The 26,386-nt window shown below is 48.8% G+C and overlaps 1 protein-coding gene across 3 annotated transcripts in view; it reads right to left on the bottom strand.

Moving 5' to 3' along the window:
• Window positions 1-245: 245 nt before the first annotated feature.
• LOC105192252 (atrial natriuretic peptide receptor 1) overlaps window positions 246-26,386 on the bottom strand; it is a 93,615-nt gene continuing 67,474 nt past the window's right edge. For all 3 annotated transcript variants that reach the window (XM_025303626.1, XM_019845603.2, XM_025303629.1), the window contains 6 exons: window positions 16,091-16,237; window positions 14,074-14,266; window positions 11,322-11,496; window positions 10,300-10,398; window positions 5,550-5,641; window positions 246-2,595 (listed from right to left, as the gene is read on the bottom strand). In XM_025303626.1, coding sequence (XP_025159411.1) covers window positions 1,933-2,595; window positions 5,550-5,641; window positions 10,300-10,398; window positions 11,322-11,496; window positions 14,074-14,266; window positions 16,091-16,237 — 1,369 coding nt within the window. In that variant the 3' untranslated portion in view covers window positions 246-1,932. The remainder of the gene's footprint in view (window positions 2,596-5,549; window positions 5,642-10,299; window positions 10,399-11,321; window positions 11,497-14,073; window positions 14,267-16,090; window positions 16,238-26,386) is intronic.

Raw genomic sequence — 26,386 nt, forward strand, 5'->3', positions numbered from 1 at the left:
CCGTATTGACGCAGCCATCTTGATTTTTCAAACGAGCCACATGTCTTTTGAAAGTATGGACAAACTTTTTGAGCCGTCACACGTCCCTGTGTGCGTTGCACCAAATTTTAGACAGAAAGGTGCTCGCCGATTAACGCGGATCGTCCCATATATATCATATATATATATATATATATCATATATATATATATATATCATATATATATATATATATATATAATCTATCTTCTCGTAAACATATACATATATACCTGTGTGTATACATATATATCTCTGCTTTTTGTTGTTGTTGTTGCCTCCCTTTTGTATATTCATATATAACACCTTATGTGTATAGGTACGTAGCTCCGTGTCGCGCGAGCATGCGCGGATCGCGAACGATAATATTTGTCACGTTTGGGGACATGCAACGAGAAACACTGTGACCGACTTAGCAGCTTGCGACGTATACTCGCGATTCGCGATCGCAGGCGAGATTGGGAAGAAGAGGACGGCGGACAAGAGCGGGGATATTTTGGCGCAGGAAAGACGCTGCGGAAGTATCGCTGTACGCCTCGTTTCTCTCATGGATGACTTCGCCAACGTCGGATGAACTCTGGACCTCATACCGGCGTATCATTTCCTCTTTCTCCGAGTGAGCTCGCGATACGATGCGATACTGAGGCAGGAGGGAAGGTATCGTTCGGCCGGTCGCGATTCAGCAGATTTCGCGGCACGAACGGACCGTTTATGCTCCGCCGGCAACGAGAAAGAGGGAGAAGGCGAAGATAGATCCGCCTACGTTCGCGAGCGAATTTCGATCGAATCGGCGCGTGACGTTTACAACGGAGACAGGTATCGATAACACGTAAAACTTGCCGGAAAGCGAAGCCCCTTACATATTACATGCCGCTGTAAATTAGTATTGCGGGGACGAGCGGGACGATCGCTTCGGTTCGAATAAATAAAACGCGCGAGAGTGCATACGCAACTGTATATAATACTGTGTCCATATACAAGAGACGATAAGTACCCTCGGCTAAAGCACGTCGTCAGTCGTATACAGAGAGAGAGAGAGAGAGAGAGAGAGGGACAGGCAAGGAGAAAGGAAGAAAAAAGGGAGAGAGAGAGAGAGAGAGGCAAGTGACCAACGAGGTCTGCTTCGCCGACAATCGAGCGAAGGATATCAAAGGGAAACGAACGGAGCGATTGCAGGAAAGGGTAAATTTTCGCACGATCACCGCCGGCGACAGGGCAGGGGGCGGGGGGAGAGCGAAAGGGGAAATAAAGAGGTGGAAACGCGAGAGCTCGTACGGCGGTGCAGTTCTAAATTGTCCTAAATTATCCTAATCGTTACATCGGTAGACATTGGTTCCATAATACCTTGTAGGAAGAGATCACTTTCAGCAAACTTGTGGTCGGTCCTCGGGCTCCCCGAGGTCGCGCCTCGCCAGCTAACAGCTATCACTAACGAATACTGTTTCAGTATGACGTGCACTTGTCAGTCGGAGCTTATCGCGCGTTATCGTGAGAACGTACCTTTTCACCGGCCGATCGACGTGAGACGTCCTATTTCAACGAAGGGAACTGCCTAGACAGCGACGGAGAGACAGAGAGAGAGAGAGAGAGAGAGAGAGGGAGAGAGACGATCGGTTCGTAAGCTGAAGCGAACGTCCGAGTGAAGAAACGTCAGTGAAGGGGGAGGGGTCGCAAATCGAACGTACGAGGCTGTCGCGGTCTGCCGATAAGCTCGCCGACGGGCTCGCGGCTTGGGCGAGCGTTTGTCTAAAAGTCTCAACAAGCTTCGATCGTCGACCGACGAGTCCCTCATTCCCGTGCCGATGTTCTCGAGCGGCGAATCCAAGTGGTCACCGTCGTCGAAGTCGAAGTCGCGTCCCTCGGCGACTGGCAAGGCGCGCTCGGTTGGCCGAGCGGTCGGACGCATTGAGAGAGCTAAACCCTGGGCACCGCGCCCGCGGGCAGAAGGAGCGGCGCGTTGGAGCCGCTCTCAGTGTGATTGGGCATACTCTCGGCCTCTAGGTAGACCTGGTGCATGGGGTGGTTGCTGGCGCTGTTGCGAGACGGCGACGAGCTGCCGAGCGGGCTCGCCGTCGCCACGCCGCGGGGCGACACGGACGACTTGGGCGCGCCGTTCCCGGTGACGGAGAGACCGCAAGCGGGATTGGCCGCGGCTTTCTGCTGCTGGATCTGGTTCAAAATCGGCGACTCCGAGCCGGCCCGGCGGCTGAGCTGCGTCGCTTGGCTCCGTGCTTGCGTCGTTAAAGCCTGCAGCTGCTGCGATTCCTGCGGTCTCTGCTGACCCGGGTGACCCAGTCGTGGTGGCTCTTGGTTCCTCGACTGGATCGATTGCTGGGCGTCTGGCCAGCCGCTGGAGACGACCTCAAGGTCCGAGTGAGCTTGATGCTTGTGTCGAACGACTGGAGTCCGTTGCTCCTGTTGCTTCGGCTGCGTCGGCGACAGCTGCGTCCCGGCTGCCAGCTGATCCTGCGCTGACGACGATATCTGGCCGATCGTCGTCGTGGGGTTCGTCTGCTGCACGTTGTTGTTGATCGGCTTCTCGCCCATCAGCCAGTAAGTGGTCATGGTGCCTTTACCCTGCGGACGTCGGCAAAGCGACCAGTTATACACATCGAGTCGCGAGCGCGAGCGGAGTCGCGTGAGTCGCGCTAACGAATAATTAAAGCCGTCATGCGATGCGCGTGTATAATCGCGAGGATTTCATCGACACCGCCCGCTGCCGCCGCCGGTAAAATCCGCTGCAACACGGACGGGACTTTTGTATCGTCCCGTTGCACGACACGATATCGCCGTACTCGCGCGCGCGCGTGTCACGCTCCTGAATATTCAAATCAGCGACGGCGTGTATGTCGGCCAGCGGTACGGAGCTCTGAATTTTAATCCCGTCCGGCGAGTTTGACGGTACGTACACACGCGAATCGCCGGTCGAATTTCTGTCCCGCCGGTGCTATCTTACTAATTAACTGCATAGCATTGCGAGCGACCGGACCGGCCCGCGCGCTCGCGCTCGCGACCGCTGAACTTTGACCCAAATTGCTCACGCTAAACGATTCGATCGCGCTTCCGTCCATCACGACGCTTGGCCGGGCGCATTCCCGATCGGCCTAATGACGATCTAATCTTGGCCCGATTCGAATCGCGCGTAATCGGATGCCACAAGCCTCTCGCGCGACTAACGCCCATAGTTATCGGCTATCGAGCGCAGCCGGCCTCTTATCGTCGCGTCGTCGTCGAGCGGCTTTCATTTCGACGGGCCGGAAATAAAGGGAGAAAAAAAAAGAGAGAGAGAGAGAGAGAGGCGGAGACAAAGAGTCGCCGCTAGATTAAACGCGAATTGCTCTCCTTTGGGAGAACGGAAACGCGTCGTACAACCTGGGGACAATGCAACGTCGCGAAGCGATACGTGTGTATTAAGCGAGCTTCACCGGCAGCGTAACGCTTATAGTTACTGCAGCGCGCGACATGACACTTCCAAATACGTCGGATACACGCGAGAGATGAGCTTATGGAAACTCGCCGACACAATGCAATCGCGGGATCTACCTGCGCGGTAATTGTAAGCGCAATTGCCGAAGTTGGCAAAACCATGTCGCGCGAGAGAACACCAACGCCAACGTTACGTGCTCCGGGGGGAAACTGCGGAGTCAAATCTCACTGAACGACAGTCGATGATAAAAAGAAACATAGCAACAGAATGAAATTCGCGCTGAGGAGATCAACAGGACGCCGTGAGAGCAGATTGATATTGATAAAAATGTAAGATCGATCAAAGGAGCCGCGCCGCTAACGATCGCGTCGCGATTACCCGGCGAAAGAAACGTCGAAATTGAATGAAAAAGAATTTGGCAAATATATAGAAAAAGATACACCTCACCGATTTTTTTTATTTTGAAATATGTTATGAAGGATGAAATTCTGAGTGACTTCTCCCAAGACAATTATATGGGGGTCGCTTATAGTTTCTGAGATATTTGACTTTAAAGTTTTATAATTGTACGTTAAAGTATATTTGAAGTAGACAAGCAGTTTTCATTCACTTTAAATATAGGAAACAATATAAGCGCACCCCCTCCCCAAACAAATCCTAGCCTAACCTAACTTATTGCATCTTTATATATTTGTGGACATTGTTGAAAAAAGTTCTCTTAAGATCCATCACCTGGCTCAACTTAATTTATTATAACATCTGCACATAATTAGGTGTTGTGGCTTTTCAGGAGATCTTTTCAGCATAGCCCAGCAATATATAAAGATAAGTTAGGTTAGATTAGGATTTTTTTGGGGAAGGATTGCGGGGGAGTGGCGAAGCTTCTCTCCCGCTTATATGTACTGTTTCCTATATTTCTATGTATACACTATGTTTGGATTAACTGTTTGGATTGTACTGCAAATAACATCAGCTTATGATATCTAGAATTTAATTCCAGGATAATCAAAATTCCAAAACTTTAAAGTCAAATATCTCGGAGACTATAAGCGATCCTCACATAGTTGTATTGGGAAAAGTCACTCGGAATTTCATCCTTTATAACATATTTCAAAGTAAGGTGTAACCCCTTTCTATAATATATATTTACCAAGAATTTCTCATGTTGAGTCTCCAACGCTCGGTGAGAAAATCGACCGGATTTAAATCGTAAAGACGCGTCCCATCGCAATGCGAGAATGCTGATCAATTAAAGAAGCGCTGCGAACGATCGCGTTTAACGTGGGAGGCGTAACTCGAGCGATCGCGAAGCGACAGCGACGAGCCGCTTCGGTTATATAAGTTCCCGTCGTCGTCGTCGTCGTCGTCGTCGTCGTCGCCGTCGTCGTCGTCGTCGTCGTCGTCGTCGTCGTCGTCGTCGTCGTCGTCGTCGTCGTCGTCATCGTCGTCGTCGTCGTCGTCGTCGTCGTCGTCATCGTCGTCGTCGTCGTCGTCGTCGTCGTCGTCGTCGTCATCGTCGTCGTCGTCGTCGTCGTCATCGTCGTCATCGTCGTCGTCGTCGTCGTCGTCGTCGTCGTCGTCGTCGTCGTTGTCGTCGTCATAACCATCACGGCGCCGGCAACGCAGCGGAATATAAAGGTCGCGTGTGAGCTCGGAAATAGCAGCTGTTTTCTCGGAGAAGAGACACGTGCAGCCGGAAAACAATTGGTGCTGCATGTATCGCGAGATCGAACGGCCAGGATCATAACCGGGAAACCAGCGCTAGCGCGCGCGCGCGTAATGATCAGCCGGACGTCCTTCTTGCCGCCGCGAAATGCCAATCAGGGTGAACGAGAACCACCCTTCCGTCGCCACCGCCTCCTCGTCACTCGTCGTGACGTCTGTCGCGCACGGACGCGCGCGCACGCGAGGGAGAAAGAGAGAGCGGAGGGCAGCGACGGACGGACCCATTGAAGCGTCGCTCGATGCCAATTTCTACAACGACTATCATACGCGACAACCTCATGTTCGTCGTCATGACATTCGCGTCTTCGAGCGGCGGAGAGCGACAGAGCGAGGTGAGCGAATTCGACACGCGAGACGTCACCATATTCCGAGAACTTACCTTGAGCGTGACCTCTCCCCTGCACACGAGATCGAACGTGCCGAAAGTGTCCAAGATCTCCTTCGTCTTCGGGCTGACGTGGATCATTAATGCTGTCGCAACAAAGAAACAGGGGAAAACGAGTTTTTTTACGCACGATCCGTGAACCCTCTTACAGCAGTAAACGAGCCGTTTCTTTGATATTATTAGGACAAATGTCACTAGGGAGGGATGGCCAGCGATGAGCAACAGCCGCTTCGTTTCATGAGGGTGTTATTTTCGCCGAGTACTCTGAGCATGTACTCTCTCAGCGGCGGAAATGGGAGGAAGAGGAGGAGGAGGAGGAGGAGGAGGAGGAGGAGGAAGAGGAGGAGGAAGAGGAGGAGGAGGAGAAGCGCGCGCGCAACGGCAGTCACCGGCCCTCGGAAATCGCCACGTGAATTTAGAACTGGGGCACAACGACATCGAAGAAACAACGTTACGCAGCTTGAATTCAGGAGACACCTCGACACTTTTCCAGGGAGAAAGGATATCGCGCTTGTACGCTAGTTTTACCGCGCGGGCCGTCTCTATTATTGAAACGTGACACTTGACGGCGCGCGGCAGACGTGGAAAAAGGGAAGAAAAGAGAGAAAAGGAGAAACGTAATTTGGTCGCGAGTGAAATGTGCGCGCGGGCGAGGCAGCTTCCGCAAAGCGCGCGACGTGCGACGTAAATAAACATCCCTTGGTTCTACCGCTTTCGGTGGCACTTCGGTGCGCTACTTTGTAGCAGATTTATCAAACGCACGCGTGAGCACGCACTACGACGACACGAGTATTCGCGCGTCTCTCTGATAGCGACTCTCTGAGTGCGATCGTTTCGCCGGTCGTCCTCCGTGTTACGAGCGCACGTGCGGCCGCGGAAACGCGCGCTCGTCCCGCTTTTACAATCCGCGGTCAGACTTTCCCGCCGATGCTTAGCAAGTAGCGTAACTCTCGTCGTTTGCAGAGTTAAACACGCCGCTTCTCCCGCTCTCCCGCGAAGAGCGGAGGTAGAGATGCGAGTAGAGATTGCGATTTTACGCGCACGTCGCAGGCGCTGCGATTAACTCCTCCTGAATCTCAATGAGCTGTGCAGTTGGATTTTCGTCCGCGCGAAACCGCACTGGCGAACGCAGAGAAAGTCGCGTGCAACTTGAAACGACGTACGATTGAAAATCAAGTTGGCGGTGTGGAATTGCGCGCGCGATTCGAAATCTGCGGTAGAAAATCACGAGATACGCGGTATTTTCCCGCATTCACCGCGCATTACCATAAATCGCGAAGACAGTCGCGGGGAATAACGGAGCGCTCTTTTTCGCGATCAAGCCACTTGCCGACGCGCCGCCAACGCGCAGCCAACGCACGAGGCGGCAGGCCCGGTGGTTTCGTCATTCCACATTTTTCCCATCATTCTCTTACCCTCCGAAGGGTAACGCACGTTTCGCATTGGAATAAACATCATTGGCGCGGCTCTATGCAGATAGAGGCCAAAGCGGCCAAAACGCGCCGCGTGCATGCGCATTCCCGCGCGGGGGGGGACGCGCTCGTCGAAAATTTCAAGCGAGTGGCGGCAAGGAAGCTGCGGTTTCGCAATGCGCAGCAGACAAATGACGCAGCGGGCGCACCGCACACGTTCTCCCCCAGGTAGCAAGCTCAGCGCGCGTCCCCCCCCCTTGATTACGAATTTACTTTTCGCGCTCGCGCGATATATAATTCACGTGAGCGACCGAGCGAAGCCCAGCGGGGACTTCGCTCTGTCGAACGGCGGAGCCGAAGCCCGTTATTCTACGGCTCTCATTAATTCTGCGCGGCCCGACGTGACCTTTATAGAAGTAGCCCGGCTACTCTCGATTTATTCTCACGCAAACGGGCTACGTCAAGGCGAGACGCGAGAAGGACTGTCGGCAAATTTAAAGCCCTTTGACACGTGAACCTCGCGCCACCTGACTACCAATTAACCCGCCGTTGTCAACGTTGGAAGTACGCGTGTCTGACACGGATCTAACCGGCATCAAGCAAGGAGCGCAAGCGATGAGCCTTTTGCGATCCCTTTTGCGCCTGTGAGCTGACCGTCGAGCAAGATCTCGCCGCAATCTCAACAGCGAGCTCGTCTCGCGACAACCTTGGCAGAGACAAAGGGAAAGAAAAAGCGAACTTCTCGCGAAAATCCCCAGACGCGAGGATCTATTGGACGGTGCACGGTGCGATGAAAGAAGAGAAGAGAGAGGCAGGGGGAAAGAGAGAGAGAGAGAGAGAGAGAGAGAGAGAGAAAGAAAAAATGTATAAATCGACCTATGAGCCGATCGCCCCACCTAACTAAACACGAATAAATCGCGCCATCACATCGTTTCGCGAGCTAGTCCCCTGGGGAAACTTTTAATGGAATTTAAAGCGATAATAAAGTTACTCATACCGAGATCGGAACTTCCGTCGTCGGCAACTGGGCGCACAAGTTCGATTACGGCCGGCGGCCAGAGCGAGCGATCGCGGATATGCTAATTCGATATATACGTAATTTTCGTATGATCCTCTCCTATTTCTGGAGCTACCTGATTGCGTTTCCTATAGGAAAAGAGAGAGAGAGAGAGAGAGAGAGAGAGAGAGAAAGGGAGAGAGGTATAGAAAGATACTGCGGGAACGAGTAGCTGCGCTACTCGCGACGATCGATATAACGAGGGCCAGTCTTTACGTTGTAAATCAATTACATAATTCCATCGGGACGGGATTAATTACGCAGTGTAATGCGCCAATAATATCGCGCTACATACATTTTCCGCGCTGCGAATGAATGGCACGGTTAATTGATCAAGTACGCGCATCCCGCGTAGTGGATCAATTAAGCAATATACTAGGCCAATTATTTCGCATATAAAATATATTCTCCCCATTATGTCAACAGGAGGGCAATCGACCAGGCGCGCGCGCACGTGAGCACCATTCTTAAGAGGACTGGAGGGTCAGATTGCTGAAAAATCGTGCTTGTTTTTGACAATATTTTACGATGAACTGAATAAATGTGCAAGAATGAAAATTTTAGCTATATTTATACAACATGTGAAGAATAGAAAAATTTTGTTTATTAACAAATACTCATATAAATATACGATATATATATATATAGCTGAAATATGCTCTTCTTTTTTTTTCAAGTTGTCGTTCTTGCAGTAATATCTCGGCTCTCGGTGGTCCGATCAGAGCGAATTTTAGCTAGAAATCTTAAGGAGGCTTGTCATTATCCGGTGAAGTACTATAAAAAAAATCGAACAAAATTAACAAAATGGCAGCTATTATTAGGAAAAAATTCAAATTTTTCACTTCTTTTGCAATAAAAGAATTAATATCTCGAAATGAAATATTTTGACGGAGTTGTTCATGGTTCACCTGACAGCCAGATGAACAAATATAATTGCTTTAAAATTTCAAATCGATACGCAGCTTAGTTTCGGAGAAATCACTGCAAAAAGTTGAACGATAACATTTCGAGAGAAACGCGTTTAAAATTTAAGTGGATGTATATTTATATGAATATTTGTTAATAAACAAAATTTTTCTACTTTTTTTCATATGTTATGTAAATATATTTCATATGTTATTTCATATGTTATGTAAATATATGAAAAATTTTCATTCTTGCACATTTATTCAGTTCGTCAGAAAATATTATCAAAAAACAAGCACGATTTTTCAGCAATCTAACCCTCCAGTCCCCTTAAATAATCGAGCCGCCGCGGTGCTTGGCTCTCCGCTTCATTCAATCGTAAACATTGCCGATGTCAACGGAACATGTAGAACGCTGCAGGCTTTATAAACAGAAGTACCGTGCCGCGTGTAACGCGCTCAGTTTTTCCGCGACCGGATGTTTAATCCGCGGTAACGTTGTTATGATGATGATCCCCTGCGTCGCGACGAAAACACGTGCGCTACGTGATCGAACGCGCGGCGCCCGGGCGAGTCGGGCGGTTCGAAAGATCCGCGTGCAAATCCATAACGCGCCCGCTATAAACCCGCTCCGCCGCGCCGGCCGCGACGACGGCCACGTAGGGCCACTCGATAAACAGCCGTGTGGCGCCTTGCGTCGCGTCCTTGCCTCCACATCTGGATCCTTGGCGAGGGAAAAGCAACCACCCAGCCGCCCACGCGGTCACTCGTCGAACGCACACAGAGTCGCGACTCGTGCGACTCCCGTAAGCGCGCCAATAAATGCGAGAGCGAGCGAGCGAGCGAGCGCTAAATTACACGCGTGTCGCGTTCCGAGACGAGCGGCGCTCGTATAATCATCCGAAAGCCGGCGTTTTCGTCGGCTCGCAGTTTCCTCCGCCCGCTCGCTCGCTCGCTCGGCGGACGCTTTTTCGTCTCCCGATTGGAAATGGTCACGGACACGGGCGGTGAGAGCACGTGTCTAATTTCCCGGGCTGTCGGCGGCGAAAGTGAGACACATCGATCGGCGAGCGTCCACACTGGATCGCGAGGGCGCGCGATCGATGGCCCTTGCGGGAAACGAGCTAACCGCGATTACGTCTTCGTGGGGAAACATTCGAAACAGGGTCGAGTCCCTCTTAAGCGACTTAAGCGATCGACCTTGCCCTTGCCCGCGCCGCACCTTTTCCTCTCTCCCCTTTAATTAACGCGCCCGTCCTATAAGCTCCCGCGCGCGCGCGCGCGCGCGTGTCTTCCCCCTTTCCGCGTCGCCGTCGTAATACGACGACGTTCCCGCCCGCCGGGAGAGTCGTGACGTTGCTGTTAATTACCTTCTCCATTACTCTCCATTCTGGAGGCTGTGTTGACGGTGTCGCCGAACAGGCAGTATCTGGGCATCTTGAGGCCTACGACGCCGGCCACGCACGGTCCTGCAAGCAGCACAGGCGAGCGCATAGCCGCCGTTAATCGCTCGCGAACGACGTCTCCGGGTCTTAGGAGAAGCTATTAATTTCATCGATTGCGGCTAAGCGGTGGCCTCACGAGACGCGGCAGCGCCTCTTCTCGCAAGAGCGCGGGCGTAATCCAAGCTCCACGTGATCTGAAAGGACGTCGCTTCGGCAACGCGGAGCCGGGAAAAATTGCGGCGAGAAATGAAAACAGACCACCGAGATAGCGTCCACAAGTTCCCGTCACGTGAATGACCCGAGGGTGACTCGCGAGGGTCAGCACGCCCATGAATTTATTCGCGCGAGAAAGATTAATGAGCGCGGCCGGAGAGCGAAGGGAACGGAACAATGGCGTTGTTAATCGGCAGGCGTAGACCGTTTATTCTTTCATAACGATATGCGGCTTCTGCTTTCCCGACGCTCCGATTTCCAACCAGTTCGATGCCCCCCTGCGGCGGCATCGATCCGAATCGGCGCTCCCACGGTGACGAATTCCCACAGCGCGGCGGACAGGAAAGATTGTCCACGCCAAGTCGTTCCGAGGCGCTTTAATGATCTGATTTAATTCTCCTTCGTCGCGCGCCGCGCTGCCGCTGCCGCTGTCGCGACGGTATTAATCTGATACTCGTGCTCCCGACCTTCGCGAGTGCGAGCGGCCGTAAAATCGATCCGTAACGCGGCGTAAAGTGGACTCGATTTATACGAAGGTCCCGCGAAGCGCCGAATAAAGCGCAGGAATTCTTCCTGCCGGGAGAGCCAGGTGTTTCTCACGAAATGGCCGATATCTCACGATATTTCACCCACGCCATTTGTCTCGAGAGTCTCGAGAGAAGAGAGTCACGTTAGGACCCTTCTTCGCGCTCTCGCGACCGCGGAAAATGCCGCGATGGAACGCGTCGACTCACCGGAGTGCATGCCGATCCGTAGCTTCAGTTGCTCCTTCGGTCTGTGGCGAATGCTGAACGTCATTACCGTATCCCTGAGAGCTAAGCTCATCCTCGCGATCTCTCTGGCGTGATTCATGCCGTTCCTCACTGGTAATCCCGACACGACCATATAGGCATCCCCTATCGTCTCCACCTGCAAGAGAATCGAGAAAAACTGCGCGTCTCGACATGTTCTCGATAAAAGAAGCTAATATGATGGAAGAAGGAAAAGAGGGTGCGGGATGAGAGAGAGAGAGAGAGAGAGAGAGAGAGAGGGGCTGAAGAATAATGCGAAAACGTGTCCGCGTTAAATTTATTTATCGTCGTTCGTCGTGTGCCCCATTTGGATTAAGTAGATTAGTTACGGGGAAAAAGGTGTCGGCCACAGAGGAAAGTCCGCGGAGAAGCGACGCCTATATACGTTTAGCAAGGACGCTAGGACCTCAAAAAGTTCGTAACACTGAAGTGGAGTAAACGGATTACGTGACATAGTCAACGTAGAACGGACACGAGCGAAAATACGACGGAGGCGATAAACGAGTGCCGTCGTGTTTCTCGAGGCTTTACCTCGGGGAGAGGGTTCTACTAATTAATGTCAATACAACTATAGAACAGTAACGAACATTTTTCGACGATTGGTCAGGCGTGCAATGCCAGCAGAACGTTAATTTCATTTTCCGACGGGGAAAAAAATCTCTAAATTCGCGAATGCATCGATGGGTGAATTGAGCGTTACTTGGTAGACTGAAGTAGAAAAATTAACGGAAACGTATTTATAAATAGTGAGCGAAAGTTTACGCTCGGTTCCGGTATTCAGTGCTCCAACAAGTGAATACAGAGAGGAGAAGAAATTTGCGCGGATGAAAGGAGCAAGGAAGAAAGGTGGGTTTAATTCGTAATTGGAGGTAATTAATGGAATCCAGCGGAACTCAAACTGTGCTTTCTCAGAGCTTGAAGTGTGTAATTATGATGATGAAACAGCTACCGTGCTAGATTGAGGAGTTGCGTTTAATGAAAGTAAAATTTCCGAAATTAATTTCCGGGATTGCCGCTTTGATGATTGTCGTTCCTACTAAGAATGTTTGTTCTATCGTACATTTATCAACTGCCGAGTTTTATTACTACACGGAGAAGATATTGTGGTAAAAATTATTCCACAACATTTTCGTAATCTTGTACTGTATAGAAATATCATCGCAGGTTACTATATATTATTTGTTTAAAAATATCATTTAAGCGTGTACATTGACCTTTTACCACACAATATTGTAATCTCTAAAACATTTCATTGGCCTTGGTTTTTTTTGTTGTTTACTATTTTGCCATTTTACTCTAATTAATTTATATCGCAATATCGGTTCAGTTTTATAAAAATATTGTAAAAAGAATGTATTATGGCTGAGCACAAAAGCTTCGATGGATTTCGTGATAGAGAAATGTATGAACTAAGCAATTTTATTAAAAACGATTTGTTTGTTCTACCAAGTAATCGCCATTGTTCTCTTTGTATCTTTGGTAAAATTATACATCTCTATACATATTTGTGAGTGCAGCTGCAAAGCTGGATCAATCACATCTTTAACCCTCTCGCGGTTCTATTTACTGGCAGAAATTAGTATCAAAATAGTTAAATTCTTTCTGTGGAGGAAAATATTTACTTTCATGTTTTATAATATAATTTCGAATGCGCTAATTTCAAATTTGAGGTTGTTGTTGCAAAATTCAAAATAGCGGATCAAAAATGGCGGACCTGAAAGTAATAAATCTTACCCCGAGTCAGACTCGGGTCTAACCGTAAGCCGGTTAACAAACTCATCGAAACTTTTGCACTTAGCCAATAATACAAACGTAATTTTCACTATAATATTTTGACAATATTTTCTCCGTGTCGGCGACGATTTTACATATTCACGAGTTTGAGCGTCGCACACGATCCTCGTGTTTTATCGAGATAATCTTTCGCAGGCGTGTTAGCAGCGCGTGAGGATAGCGCAGTAAAAAAATCCAGACCCACGCGCGCGCCGGTAGTCGCGTATTTTTCGCGGAAAATCTTCCAAGAAATCAACAGCTATTTGTCCCCACAAAATTACCATTGCTTTCCTCGCTCCCTCCTGTATCTCATGTCGACCTTAACAGCTCGGAAATCTTAGCGATTGGCTACCTCAAGTGACGCCACGTGCAGATCTCGTAAATATAGAATCAGATCCCGGGATCTTGGCTCAATGAGAAATACGGTGTGTTGGCTGAGCGATACGTTATCCAGGAGGATCGTTTAGCCTGAAGCTCGAGGCTGGAAAATCGTGAGAGAAGAGCAACCGGAGAATAGGGGAGACTGAGAAAGAGACGGAGTACAGGAGGACGAGGATAGGTGAGACGTGCAAAGTTTCCTGATTGAACAAGCCGTTCGCGAGAGGGGAAACTTCACTCTCCGGTGTGCGCGAGAGAGCGGCAGGAGCGGGACAAAGCGCTCTCTCGTCGTTTCGACGAGGCCGCGCGCCGCCGGAAGAAGCCGCGCGATATTGCGACAGTGTGACGTCATCGCACGCGTTATGACACTTTGTTCCGCCTGTGATACCCACTGCGAAAGTTCATCGCTGTGGCCCGAAGCACATCTCGCCGAGTGACCTTATTACGCGTAAAATATGCATCTCCTGTACCGGCAGCCGTGTCATTTCCATATCGCAGCCCTCGGACCGAAACGCCGAACGCTTAAAAGCGGGTCAATACTCACTTTGTAAACGTCGAAGTTCTCGATGATGGAGTCGAAGCACGTGTAGAGATCATTGAGCAGATCGACCACCTGCAGCGGCGTGCTCTGGGCTGACAGGCTCGTGAAACCGACGATGTCGCTGAAGTAGATTGTCACCTGGTCGTACGTCTCGGCGATTACGCTTTGTCCGAGAATCAGCTGGGACGCCACTGATCTGTTCGCAGGACAAATGAGTGTCTTTCATGTACAGCCGTCGAAGCGGACGCAGCGAGATGACGGAAACGAGATCGTCGTCTCGATGGAGATCGTTTCTCGGCAGCATTGTCCACTTTGAATCGTCGCACGACCACGAGTGCTTTCGCAGAGAGGCTATTTTTTCCTCGAATCAAAGGCCGGGTGAAAGCGCATCGCTCCCCCCCCCTCTCTCTCTCTCTCTCTCTCTCTCTCTCTCTCTCTCGACGACCCGCGACTCGCGAAGACGTGACGCAACGTGACATCGATTAAATGTCAAACCCCTCGGGGTTTGTTAGCTACGTCACTAATACTTGACAGAGAAAAGCCGAGCGCGCGAGGATCAAGTTTTTTTGCGGCACTCGACGAAATTTCTCCGCTTCGCGCTCGCCTCCTTTCCACTCTCGTGCAACTCATTAAGCTTAGCGTGTTTGCTTCGCTCGCGAGCTGCAGTTAGGCCGAGACTTTTAACCGCGCACAGCAATTCCGACACGGGGCAGTTTCGTTGAAACGGGAATCTTCGGCCATACTGCTCCTCCGAGGGTGTTTCGGTTGCGATGTCACGTTGCCGATTGATCGCCGCTGGTCGGCGCAAAAATTCATCAATATTCCCGCCGCTGATCCGCGAAATCAGCGTCGCTGAGCATACGTAATATTCCCGAGCGTTCAGCAAATATTCTGATTGCTTTATTATCCTGTACAACAACCCCCCCTCTCGCTGCGAGATAATTATGCCAATGAGAGACGGACGACACGTGCGTGAGCGTCGAGCCGCTCTCTCGGATCGGCGAAATTATTCCGGGCCATCTTACGTAGCCTCGCGCGCGTCTCCGCGCCAGCTCCTCGACGTAAATTTAAAAAAAATGTCACACTTTTTCGTATAATTATATCGTACTTTCGCGGATTATATTTCCCGATGGCGCCCCCGGGAAATTGTCTCGCCAGCCTGCCACCTCTCGCTCCTCGGCTCTTTCGTTTTCCACGCGAACGTGTGCCGAGCCTCGATTCGTCTCTGCCTCTTTCTTCCCCATCCTCTCATCTCCCTCCCCACCCCCCCATTCTTCTCGGATCAATTTCAATTTTAAGGTTGACCAACCCTCGATAAGCTTCCGTGCGATCGCGCCCCGCTGCGCGAACAAATTGACACGAGAGATCCACCGACTCATTTCCATTTCCATATCACGCCGTATTCGATTTCGCGATGCCTGCAACACGACGAGAACCTACCGGCCGTTAATTCACGCCATTTATCGCCGTGCGTTTTTGCTCCTTTGCGTGCGAGGGCCGTTTGATAGCGCGATTATTACCGTTTTCATTTGCGTTAATTAGCGGTCTTAATGCTCGCGCAGCGACCGGGAGATACACGTGCGCGCACATTTATGCGCGATCGATTTACATCCGGCATTAGATTAACAAATACCCGCCGGCGGAATATGATAGGCGATTTTCCGCGTGAGAAAAATTCACAGATAATTTCGAAACGTTCGGACGTGCGCTCGCGCGCGTATGTGTCTGTGTGTGTGTGTGTGTGTGTGTGTGTGTGTGTTATGAGAGAGAAAGAGAGGCGCGATAAAAGATGCAAAACGTACGATAAATGTCGAGCATTGAAATAAATCGAATCTCGGGCATCTCGTACGTGGGATTTGCTCGAAACGACCGGGTAATACGGCCTGTTTAAATATTTACCGGTTCTCTCTCGAAACAGACACGAAAGGCATTCGAGGGAACTCTCCGCGAGACCTTGCGACTAATGGAACGACGATCTCGTTCGGAGGACTCAACTTTATTCGCGTTCCGCAGAACTTACTTGGGCAGCAACTGGTAAAGCAGCTCCTCGCATTTACGTTTCTCTTCGAGGTAGTCCGCCGTGCGTTCCTCCACCAGCGTTTCTAAATTCGTGGCGTACTGCTCCATGCGGGACAGCAAATTGTCGAGAATATTGCTGCTCGCGTCTCTGAAAGAAACGAAAACGCACTCGATGTCAGTGGTTACTCGAGCGGAGGAGAGCGGGAGAGTATATCGAGTTGTTCGATCGAATGAATGAGGATGCAGAAGGCGGGGGAGGAGGGGAGGATTGGCACTTTGATGTAAATCGCAATCGGAGGTGCCAATTAGAACCGAAGCGCATTGCATTCTCCGATGAGGCTGGTCCAATCTGGATTGACTGAGCCTCGGCATTCCTCGGCGACACAGGCTCGTCGAGTTTCCGCGCATTTATATTTCGCCTCCAGCGCCTGGGCATTCTCCGATTAATAATAAAACAAAATATTAAATAGAACGCGGCGGCGCGCGATCGAATATCGATATCCAGATATTAATCGCGCGCAACGCGCGGAAGAATTCTTCGATTTAATCTGCAGCACGACCTATATACAGAGTGTCCGCAAAAGTCGGGGCCAAACTGATGCAACGTGCTAATGAAGTAGAGTACATGAAGAAGCACGAATAAACTGATGTCCGCAAAGTTGCTTTATCGAAAAGTTATAAACGTTTGAATATTTCTAAGCAGAATTGTGTTCTCTATCAGATTTTACGCTTCTTGACTTCTATTTGTGAGGTTATGTGAGACGATTGCTCGAGAATCCGATGAAAGAAATCAGCTTCGGGATTTGGTATTTGGGTCAGCCATTCGAAACGCAATTATCACTATTTCCAGCACAGTAGAAACGTTCGAAGGAGCTCGGCAGTCGATAATTCGACGAGTGAGAAAGTTTATATATTTGTTAAAAGGAAAACCTTCGAACACGTATTGCAACTATCGAAGAAACTGAATATCAAATCCAGATTGGGACGTAGGAATTATACTGAATCGGCTCAATTCCACGACGCGTTGTAACAAGTTACAGTGACAGTTACAGTTACACATAAGTTTATCCGTGCTTCTTTCACTCGACCTCACTCATTAACACATGCTATAAGTGCAGCCTCGACCTTTGTTAGCATCCTGCACATCACCTATCACCCCGGCCACGCACGCAGTAGGCTGCGATGGTCGGATACGCGGGAGGATAAGCCACGATCGAGACAGCCGAGCCTCCGCAAAGACAGTTAATCCAGTCGCCATGATTGTGGCCGGACAAACGTCATATCTACATCACACAGGTTCACGAGAGGATCGATACGCGAGGCCTGTTCACGACCCGCGATAATCAAATCCCGCGAGTGCCGTAATCGAAGCAACCGCTTCGTCTCAAAATGTCATCGAATCCGGCTTCTTCCTCGCGCACGGTTCCCCTGAGATGGTTCGCGAGGAGATTAGTAAGTAAGGGCGCGTTGTGTCTCAACCTATCGTGATTATTTCCTCTCGTACGAAGGGAAATGGAGAAAAACGTGTTTTCGCTTGTACGACGAAGTGCTACCATGTGTCCGAGAGGGAAATGTATTATTATATATCCCCCCCCTCTCAACTTTGTCCCAACTTTGGAGTGATTTAGGTGTTTCAACGCGAGTTTTAATCCCGCGGAGAGAGCGGCGTCTTATTTTGGAAGGAAACTTTGCGTTTCTCAGCGGGATGAAAATTACACTGGGAAAACGCGGCGACGTGTTCTCTGGAAATAATATCTCAACTGCGAAATACGCAGCTTTCGCGCGGGATTAACAGTCGAGTTGCTCTTAAATGCAGCGGTAATTCTCTCTGACGTAAAAAGCATCGCAATATTCGCGAAATCGAATAGACAAAAGGGTGAGGAGAGTCCGCGTACGAAGAGAGACAGCCGCGAGAAGTACGTAAACGAGAATTAAAAAGTATTACGCGAGAAGAGAGGAAGCGAGTCCATCTAGTCTCTGGGACAAGTCCGGTAAGAAACACTAACGAGAAATTGTGGAGACGCATTAAGTAAATGACGGTTGGTAGACAGCGAGATGGTTGCGAGCGTGTCGAACTTGATGAAGCGCGCAATAGCACTTGGAATAATGAATGGAATCGACAGAGATTTTAGCAGGACGTTTTAATGTAAAAAATAGAGGCATATAATGTGTGACAACTAATATTAATGCGCGGAAAAAAAATATATATCGCGACAGTAATCCTCCAGTCTGAAGAGGTCTGAAGGGTATGGTGCAGAGAGAAGCGCGAGGATTGTAATTTAACAGCTCGAGGTTATTTGAAAAGGATTTAGGGATCGACGGAGCGCGATAGCTCGCGCCTTCGCTGCTTCACAGTAATGAAAATAAAAGAGCAAGAATAACTTTTCATCACAGATATATACATCAGTCGCGAATATAAATCTCGGCGATTTAAAGGCATCCGCGATAAAGGATAATTGATCGGTCGAGAATTTTTTTTATCGCATTGCCGATAAAAATACTGACGTCGGCGCGGCGTCAAGAACGACGCGATTACGGGGGGGACGCTGAGATTTCTTCGCCTACTCTCGCGGAAAAATGAACGGAACGGCTTTCGACAGCCGGGGAATCGGGGGAATTCCTCTCGAGTCATCAGGTTAACCTGACACAATAGAACACGCATTCCAAAGTTAATAGGAAGGGACGTGTAAAATATTGACATCGTTTGGGTCGGTGTCAAACGTGAAAGCTAACGGCTTTCCGACCGCATCTCAGCGCGAATTCAAGCGAAAGAAATGTTACAGCGCGACACGCGTCGACCACGCGGTGATTTCCTTCGGAGAAGAATAGTCTGTAAAGCACGGAATCGGAAAGAGATCGAACCGACAAGTATAGCCACTCGTTAAGTTCGTATCTAACGCGTTGTTTACAATCCTCTCGTCGACAATCGGAACATTTCGTCCGGCACTTGGAATATTATTCGTCGTCGTCGCGCGTGTTGACACACATTTTTTCGGATCGCGATTGTCAGTGTCAGTGTCCGCGAATGGAGTGTCTAGAACGCAACGACGACGAAGTCATCCCGGAGTCGGGATCCGACTTCTCAAAGTTTTCTTCTCCAACATCTGGCGAACTCGTAAAGTCAAGAGGAAGGATAAGAGAATATCCCGAGTCGAGAGCCAAGCCCCGGCATTGTGCAACTTGTACAATACATCTCGAGATTTTAATGGCTCCTCAAGTTTGACGTAATTTGCAAGGCTAAGGTAGAGTCGATTCGAAACGTCGATTCTACCTTATCTAACGTTTTGAGGTCCTCCAACGAAGCTTCAAGTTCGCTGAAATCTGTAAGGTCGCAGTGCAGAAGCGAAATTTCGAGCCGAGCAGGCGGTATCGCGTACACGTCAGTTTATACCCATGACACTTTGACATTGAAATTCGTGACGTTTCGAAGCCACTAATACCCGGCCCCGCGGCGTTCTCAGCTGAGTAGCTTGTACAATAATGATCGGGAGACCGAAAGAGAAGAGAGACGCGAGGCGGAGGAGACATCGATCCGTTTTGCAGCACTCGCTGTCGTCGCGCGCGAACTTCCGAACAAATGTACAAATCGACTGTATATCGATGCGGTGCGCCGCGTGCGCCGCGCGCCATTCTCCATTGGAAATTAACGGTTCGTCCAATATCGAGAGATTGAAGTGTTCGGCCCAAAGCGAGGAAAGATCGATCACATTTCTGTGCTTTCGCGGCTTCGTTTAATTTCGGCGGCTTTAACGGAATACGATGGGTACTCCGCGGGGAACTAGAATCAATAAGACCGATTAGTTCGCTAATGATGACAGAGATGATTGTCGCTGCGAATCACGCGGAATCCTAATTGACAATGAGTCCACGACATCAATGAAGCTGTTAAATGTGCGACAGATGTACATCTGTGATATTAAACGTGTACGCCGCGAGGCGAAGAAAATGTTATTTCAACGTGATGAAGTGGGTTCTTTTTCTCTGTCCTCTCTATTTTTCTTCTTACTAGCGGCAAAATATGTCGACTGACAATGACGCAATTAACCAAAGCTATGATCCCTCCAACAACGTACGTTGTTCCTCCTTGTACGTATAATAATAATAATATAATCACGTTGCCGGCGACAATGCGGCACGTATAGCGGTTAATACTTGTGCGGAAGTAAGAACGCTCGTGCATATTCAGCCTGGCTCAACATTTATATCCGTGTGCAAAACGTTGCGACAACTTCATTAATATCATATCATAAAAGTAAGGAGCAGCCAGACGACGAGTCGACAGATTAATTTGCTGAACGTTAATTATTCATGCTGCTGAGTCCGCAGCTAGTGTCTTCGCGTTTAACTTCTCGCAGCGTCGGCAACATCCGGCAATTGCTCGCCGCAAGTTTCCTGGGATCTCGAATAAATTCGCCGAGTTTTCTCAAGCGTTACTCAACGATACCTTCGGAAGCACTGTACACGCCGAACTTTTCTTCCCTTCATTGATGTTATTCCGTTAGTCAGTCGTTCTCAACGAAAGTAATACCGACTGCTTTCAAGGATCTTCTCATTCACTTCGCACGCGGCTTTTGTTGTACCTCGTTCGCGATAAACGGTGCTTTATCAACTGCTTGATCAACAACAACCGTTCGAAAATCAGTTTTTGCTACTGAGAAAACACGTTGAAATTATTTGGAAAATTCAATTATCCAATTAGATGGTTTTATTCCGGAAGGCAAACGCGCGCGCGCGCGCGCGCGGCTCGCGGCGCAAATGTTGCCGTCGCAAACTACGCAGGGCGAATTTTCACGAGCGGATCGATCGAAGAACGAGACAATTCTTTCCCCGTACCCCGTCCGCGTTTCGTGAATAAAATGACAGGCAAATTGCTTCACCGGGTCGTTGTGGCGCGGTCACGTAATTCACCAGGCGGGACATCTCCCGAGAATTATTCCTCCGGTCGAAATGCTCCCCCGGGCTTTATGTTAGTCGAATCTTTTGGATAACTGTAGATTACGCGGCGAAATGTCTTGAATAATGGAACAGCGACGAAGGTAGAAATGATATTTAGAAAACATGGTAAATCGAGAGTACTGTGCGAGTGTGATGTTACGGAATTGATTCGCGCATAGCACAGCCGCCGGGAGATTCTTTCGTAATAACTTATAAAAGCAGCGACTCGTAAGACGGAGAACGGAAGCTACCTCTCCTTTGTGACTACGATAACTTTATTATCAAGCCCGTAAGCCCGCTCGTTCGCTGATGTTACGGAAAGGATGCGCATAGCTTGCGTTTCACTTTGCGACCTTAACGTTAACGCTAGAAGCTCTCGCATGCTCTTATTTGGGTAATTCCCTTACGAAGTATCAAACGTAATTATCTCGCTCGATCTAGTTCACGGGCGGCGGCGAAACATACTCGTGTACGGCAGTGTTAATGCCGGGCCTACCATCTCCGAGCGTATAGATTGCACGTTTACGTGGATGCGTACGGTATCTAATTAATATTGATACCATCTTTCAAAGAGATGCCGACAATCGTGTTAACGTCAGGGAGATTGATGCGTCATCCTCCAAAATGAAACTTCGCCGTCGTTGTCACCAAAATGGACTTTTCGTTGCTGCGACAATTGACAGCGCTGACAGAAAAGAAGAGAGAGAGAGATTTCATCGAATATTAAAATTCGCTTCAATCAAATCATTGGTTTTCACTAACGAAAAGATAAAATGTGTCTGATACGCTTTAAGAAAATTTCTATCAGAGAAATGTGCGCATATTAAAAAGATATAAAGATAGAGATAAAAAAATATATTGCAAACGGTAGTAAATATATATTACTAGAAATATATCGAAATTTGTTTTGAGTCATTATTTTTTGATAATGGAAAGACAGAAAGCCTGATGCGTTTTAGGAAAACTTCTGCCAGAGAAATATATACGGACTGCATATTTAAAAAATATATTACAGATAATTGCAAAATAAAGACATAATAAATAAATATGTTATAGATATAGATAAAGATGAAGATGCATAGAAGATGTAATAGATAAAGACAAATTAATAGAATCTTGATAAATATAGGACAGCAAGTTAATTGTTCTCGAGACATTCCGCAACTCGTCTTTTCGTAAACTATTCTTTATAGAATAATCGCGTCGTGATACAACGATATCCCAGAATACACGCACGTCTGTCTGAAGCGCTAATCTCAGTTTTATAATAGATTTTACCGGAAGTATCAACGATTTCCATCAGCCGAGTTCGGGTGGTAGTTGCATCGTGCCGCACTCTTTCCATCTTCGACGTTCGCCGCCTCCTTCGTCAAACTGCCCGACAGAGTCATTGGCTGCGTTCAGCAGAACAAAGTGATCAGTGAGCGCTTAGTGATTCTCGCTCCTGATTGGTAAATACTTCTGGGTCTATGAAGGATCTAAAAGAATGCTCCAATCACAGACAATAATCACTAAGCGCTCACTGATCATTTTGTTCTACTGAACGCAGCCAATGACACCTGTTTACTACGTTCACGCTTGTAGCCTTGCGGACTTACCCCCACCATCGCACGTAAACAGCTGGCCGCTCGAGCACGTGTTCGCCCCACCACGTGGCCATTCGCTTGTGGACTCACGCAAAGGACACGCGCGCCAGCGGCGCATGTTGTTTACTCTGATGTCGTGGTGGGGACGTGGCAAAAGTTTAAAGGGCTGTAACTCACGAAAGAATCGACCTAGACACGAAACAAGAAACTCGTACGAGGGTTAGCGTCGTGTTGAGCGCGCCATGCGGTTTCAATAGAGAGAACTTTAGAGCTTGGAACAGGAACTGTTTAATGTGCAGATTCGGTGTAGCGTGTCCCATGCTGTAGCTGTGAGCTGAGATATCGGTTTCGCGATTCTCCGCCATTGAAACGCGAAACGGGAGATTCGCACAAAGGAACGTCACGACATGTTCTGCGGATTGAATAGGAATTTTGGAACTTTGTATAGAAACCTAGTCTAGTGTGCAGATTTAATACGTGGACCTCGGCTCGTGGACGTGTCTCGCGCTTGTCGTGATCTGATCGAATTGGGATTCGCGATTTTTCGCTAATTTCTTCAACGAGAAACGCACTTCGAATTCGATATCATATATCTCCGAAGAATCAAACTTATTCATTGGCTTGGACAACAAACGCTCGGACATTTGAGAATTAGAGAAAAGATAAAAACGTGGATGAGAGACGACAAAGCAAATAGCAATCTTCTTAGTATATTCTTTGGATATCGACCACATTGAGATGCGCGAGTAACGATATAGAGAGAATGTAGCTTACGAAAGAAAGAAAATTCGAGAAAGGTTAGTTCATGGACTTGTCTTTCCCGAAAGCTTTCATTATATCGTATGACAGTGCATCTCGGAGTATTCCATGAACAAGCAGACACAATTGAATTGGGAAAGCAACATGGTTATAAGATAAATGAGCAACAACAAAATACGACGAAATATGTGAAATAAAAAATTGCCCACGTGTACTGTGCAATCGATCACTCTGTATAACAAAGTCTACAGAGACTCGCGTTTGTAAATAATGGCCGGAATATGTTATCCAATTATTGAAACGGTTTAGTATCGCGGATACATACGTCGAACCAACGATATTTTATTCTCCAATTTTTCTGATAAATTTATGAAACAAATTTCTCTTGTAAAAAATATAATCGAGCTGATGCAACGTAAGAAATAAAGTTTCACGAATCATGAAATAAATTGTTAACACGACCTTTGTGAAAATTCTCACTCTGCGAGAATCGATTCAACGATTATTCTCTCTCGTCAGTTGGATTATAAAAAATTGCGATATATTAAACGAGATCGCAATCAGTGTCATAAATTGCACCAAGCGCCCGAGACGTGAATATGTGTGCAAGAATAATGAACGTTATGTCCGGACGTTACAAGCTCGTGTACAAAAAAACATAATAAGTCATTGTCCTTCGTAGTTTGCTTTTATCGAGGCGGACTCAAAAAGGGTTCGGGACGCGGGTTTGATTTCTTTGTATGTGTACAAACGCTCCCGGCGCGGGCGTAACGTTCGTACGTTTGCTCACGCGCATATATTCGAGTCCCAGCCTCATTGACCCACATCTCTCTAGCGCCAGCTTGCATACCTAAGAGCTTTTATTTTAATATATTTAGCGAAAGACATCTGTGTTTTTTTCCGCCGCACGACGGGTTTACATCGTGCACACGCGATCAAATAGAATTATTGATGTCAACGCGGCCAATAACGAGAGCCGTTATATTTTCCGCGAGACTTTGTAGAATATTTTCTCGATCGGTTTTATAGCTCGTGAGAATACAAGAGACGATGTCTTGCGGCAATTCTTCTTTCTTAAGGATTATTAAACATTCCTGACGCGCGCGCGCGCGCGCGTTGTTCCCCGCCTGTCATACAACACGACGTGATTTATAATGTAATACTGGCACAAGGGTACTGCATAAAAGCCTTGTTGGCTTGTTCCGTAGGAGGTAATCTCCGCGTTTTAGAGGTCCCATGAGTGGGAATTAAATCTTGAATTTCTTAAGCACGCGGGATAGAAATGAAATCCTGCAGGCTGTTAAAGTGCGCGCTCATTTGGGACAGCGACGCTGTCAAGTGCATAACTCGTGTCGCGAAGACACACGAAGAGCATGTACGCACACTCGCGTGGGCAGAATTACATAAATTACTCGCCTTTTTCGCGCTTGACGCACTTCTTCAAATGAGGCGCTTAACGAGTGCGATAGAAATTCTGTTGGACCGCATGAGCGATGACCGCTCGTTTCGTACCCGCAGAGCTTCCTCTCGCTTTCGCCCCGCGAACTCTCATTCCCCTTCAATCGCAATTTTTCTTTCTCTTTTTCACCTAACCTCCCTTCTCGCCCCTTCCGCTCTCCTCTTCTCTCCTGACCGGGCCTCGGTTTATGTATCTTTTAGCGCTCTCTTGCGCTCTCTTGATAGAGAATCGTCATTTCCGTTTTATCTTTTCCTCCTTTTTCGGGAATTACGGAGGAATCACCTACCTAGCCAACGCAAGCCTACGCCGTCCTTTCTCGTTTATTTCTGCTTTATCCTGTCGCATCGGTAATTACTCTCATGGGCAAAATCAGAGAACGGCGCGGCGAGCGTATTCCGCACCAGTAGATACGTAGATACTCACGAGCGCGAGCGAGAGAGAGATATGTATACGGAGGTCATATCAAGAGTCGGCGACGACGCGGCGACGGCGCTCGCCCCCTTGTCTTTTTTCACCTAGCTCCAATAATTTCCGATGCGCCGATCAAAGGACCCTCCGAGCGTTTTTCCTCAGCGGAGATCCTTACTTGGTAACGGTGAGTTCCTCGGTGGCCTCGATTCGTCGGACGAAAAGATACACGGCGAGAGCTCGTTTGAACATAACGAACGCGGCCCGCTAGGCGGGAGCTAACAGTCGGTGTAAAACCGTCGGTCCGTCGTGTGCGCCGATGTCGCGCGATTATCATCGACGAATTCAGTCCGCGGCATTCTCACGGGACAGGAAGAATCACGAGACCGGACGATGCTATCGTCCGCTTTAATCTGCCGCTGCCAATCACTCGCTGTGCAGCATTGAACACCGCGTGGCCGTTCAATGCCTCTCGCATACTACGTACATGTCCGATCGCCTTTACACCGGTGTGTCCATTCGTGTGCGCAGTGGCGCATTTCAATCGAATGCCCGCTGCACTCTCGGCTTCACGGCTCTCGAGTATTAGCGCGAAATCACGCGCGGGATGGAAATTCTCGTGAAGCGAGGTGAACGAATGTAATGGAAAGCGCGCGAGCGGCGAAGCAGACCCGGGAACTCACACACGAACGGTGAATATGAAAACTGAAAAAAGGAGAAGAAAACGCTGCCGCGGTCTCCGCGTTAACCCCGCGAAACCCCGCGTTGCGAATGCCCCTCCCCCCTCCCCCCCGTGCCCGTCGCCGGCGTATTTATCCCATTTGACCGTTCTCCTTGCTTATCTATCAGCCTGTGTCCGCGTTTACGATTTGTCCTCGCGGAACTTGGTCGAGTACTGCGAAATACGCGACGCTTTACTTCGTTCGAGAGCTTCTAATTGGCTTCTCAAATATCAATTGAAGACATAGGCGCACTACGTTGCAGGAGTGCAAATCTCTTTGCAGCGCGTTTACCTCACGCGTTTACTTTCACGTTCGCAGCATCGCACAAATAGTTCGAGATCATTAGTTAATGTTCCACTCACATATATCGCGCGCGGAAGAGGAATGCGCCGACGGAGTGAGGAAAATTTGGAATCGTACATTTCGAA

The sequence above is a fragment of the Harpegnathos saltator genome, unplaced genomic scaffold (assembly GCF_003227715.2).
Source record: "Harpegnathos saltator strain DR-91 unplaced genomic scaffold, Hsal_v8.6 scaffold117, whole genome shotgun sequence".
Classification (NCBI taxonomy): Eukaryota; Metazoa; Arthropoda; class Insecta; order Hymenoptera; family Formicidae; genus Harpegnathos; species Harpegnathos saltator.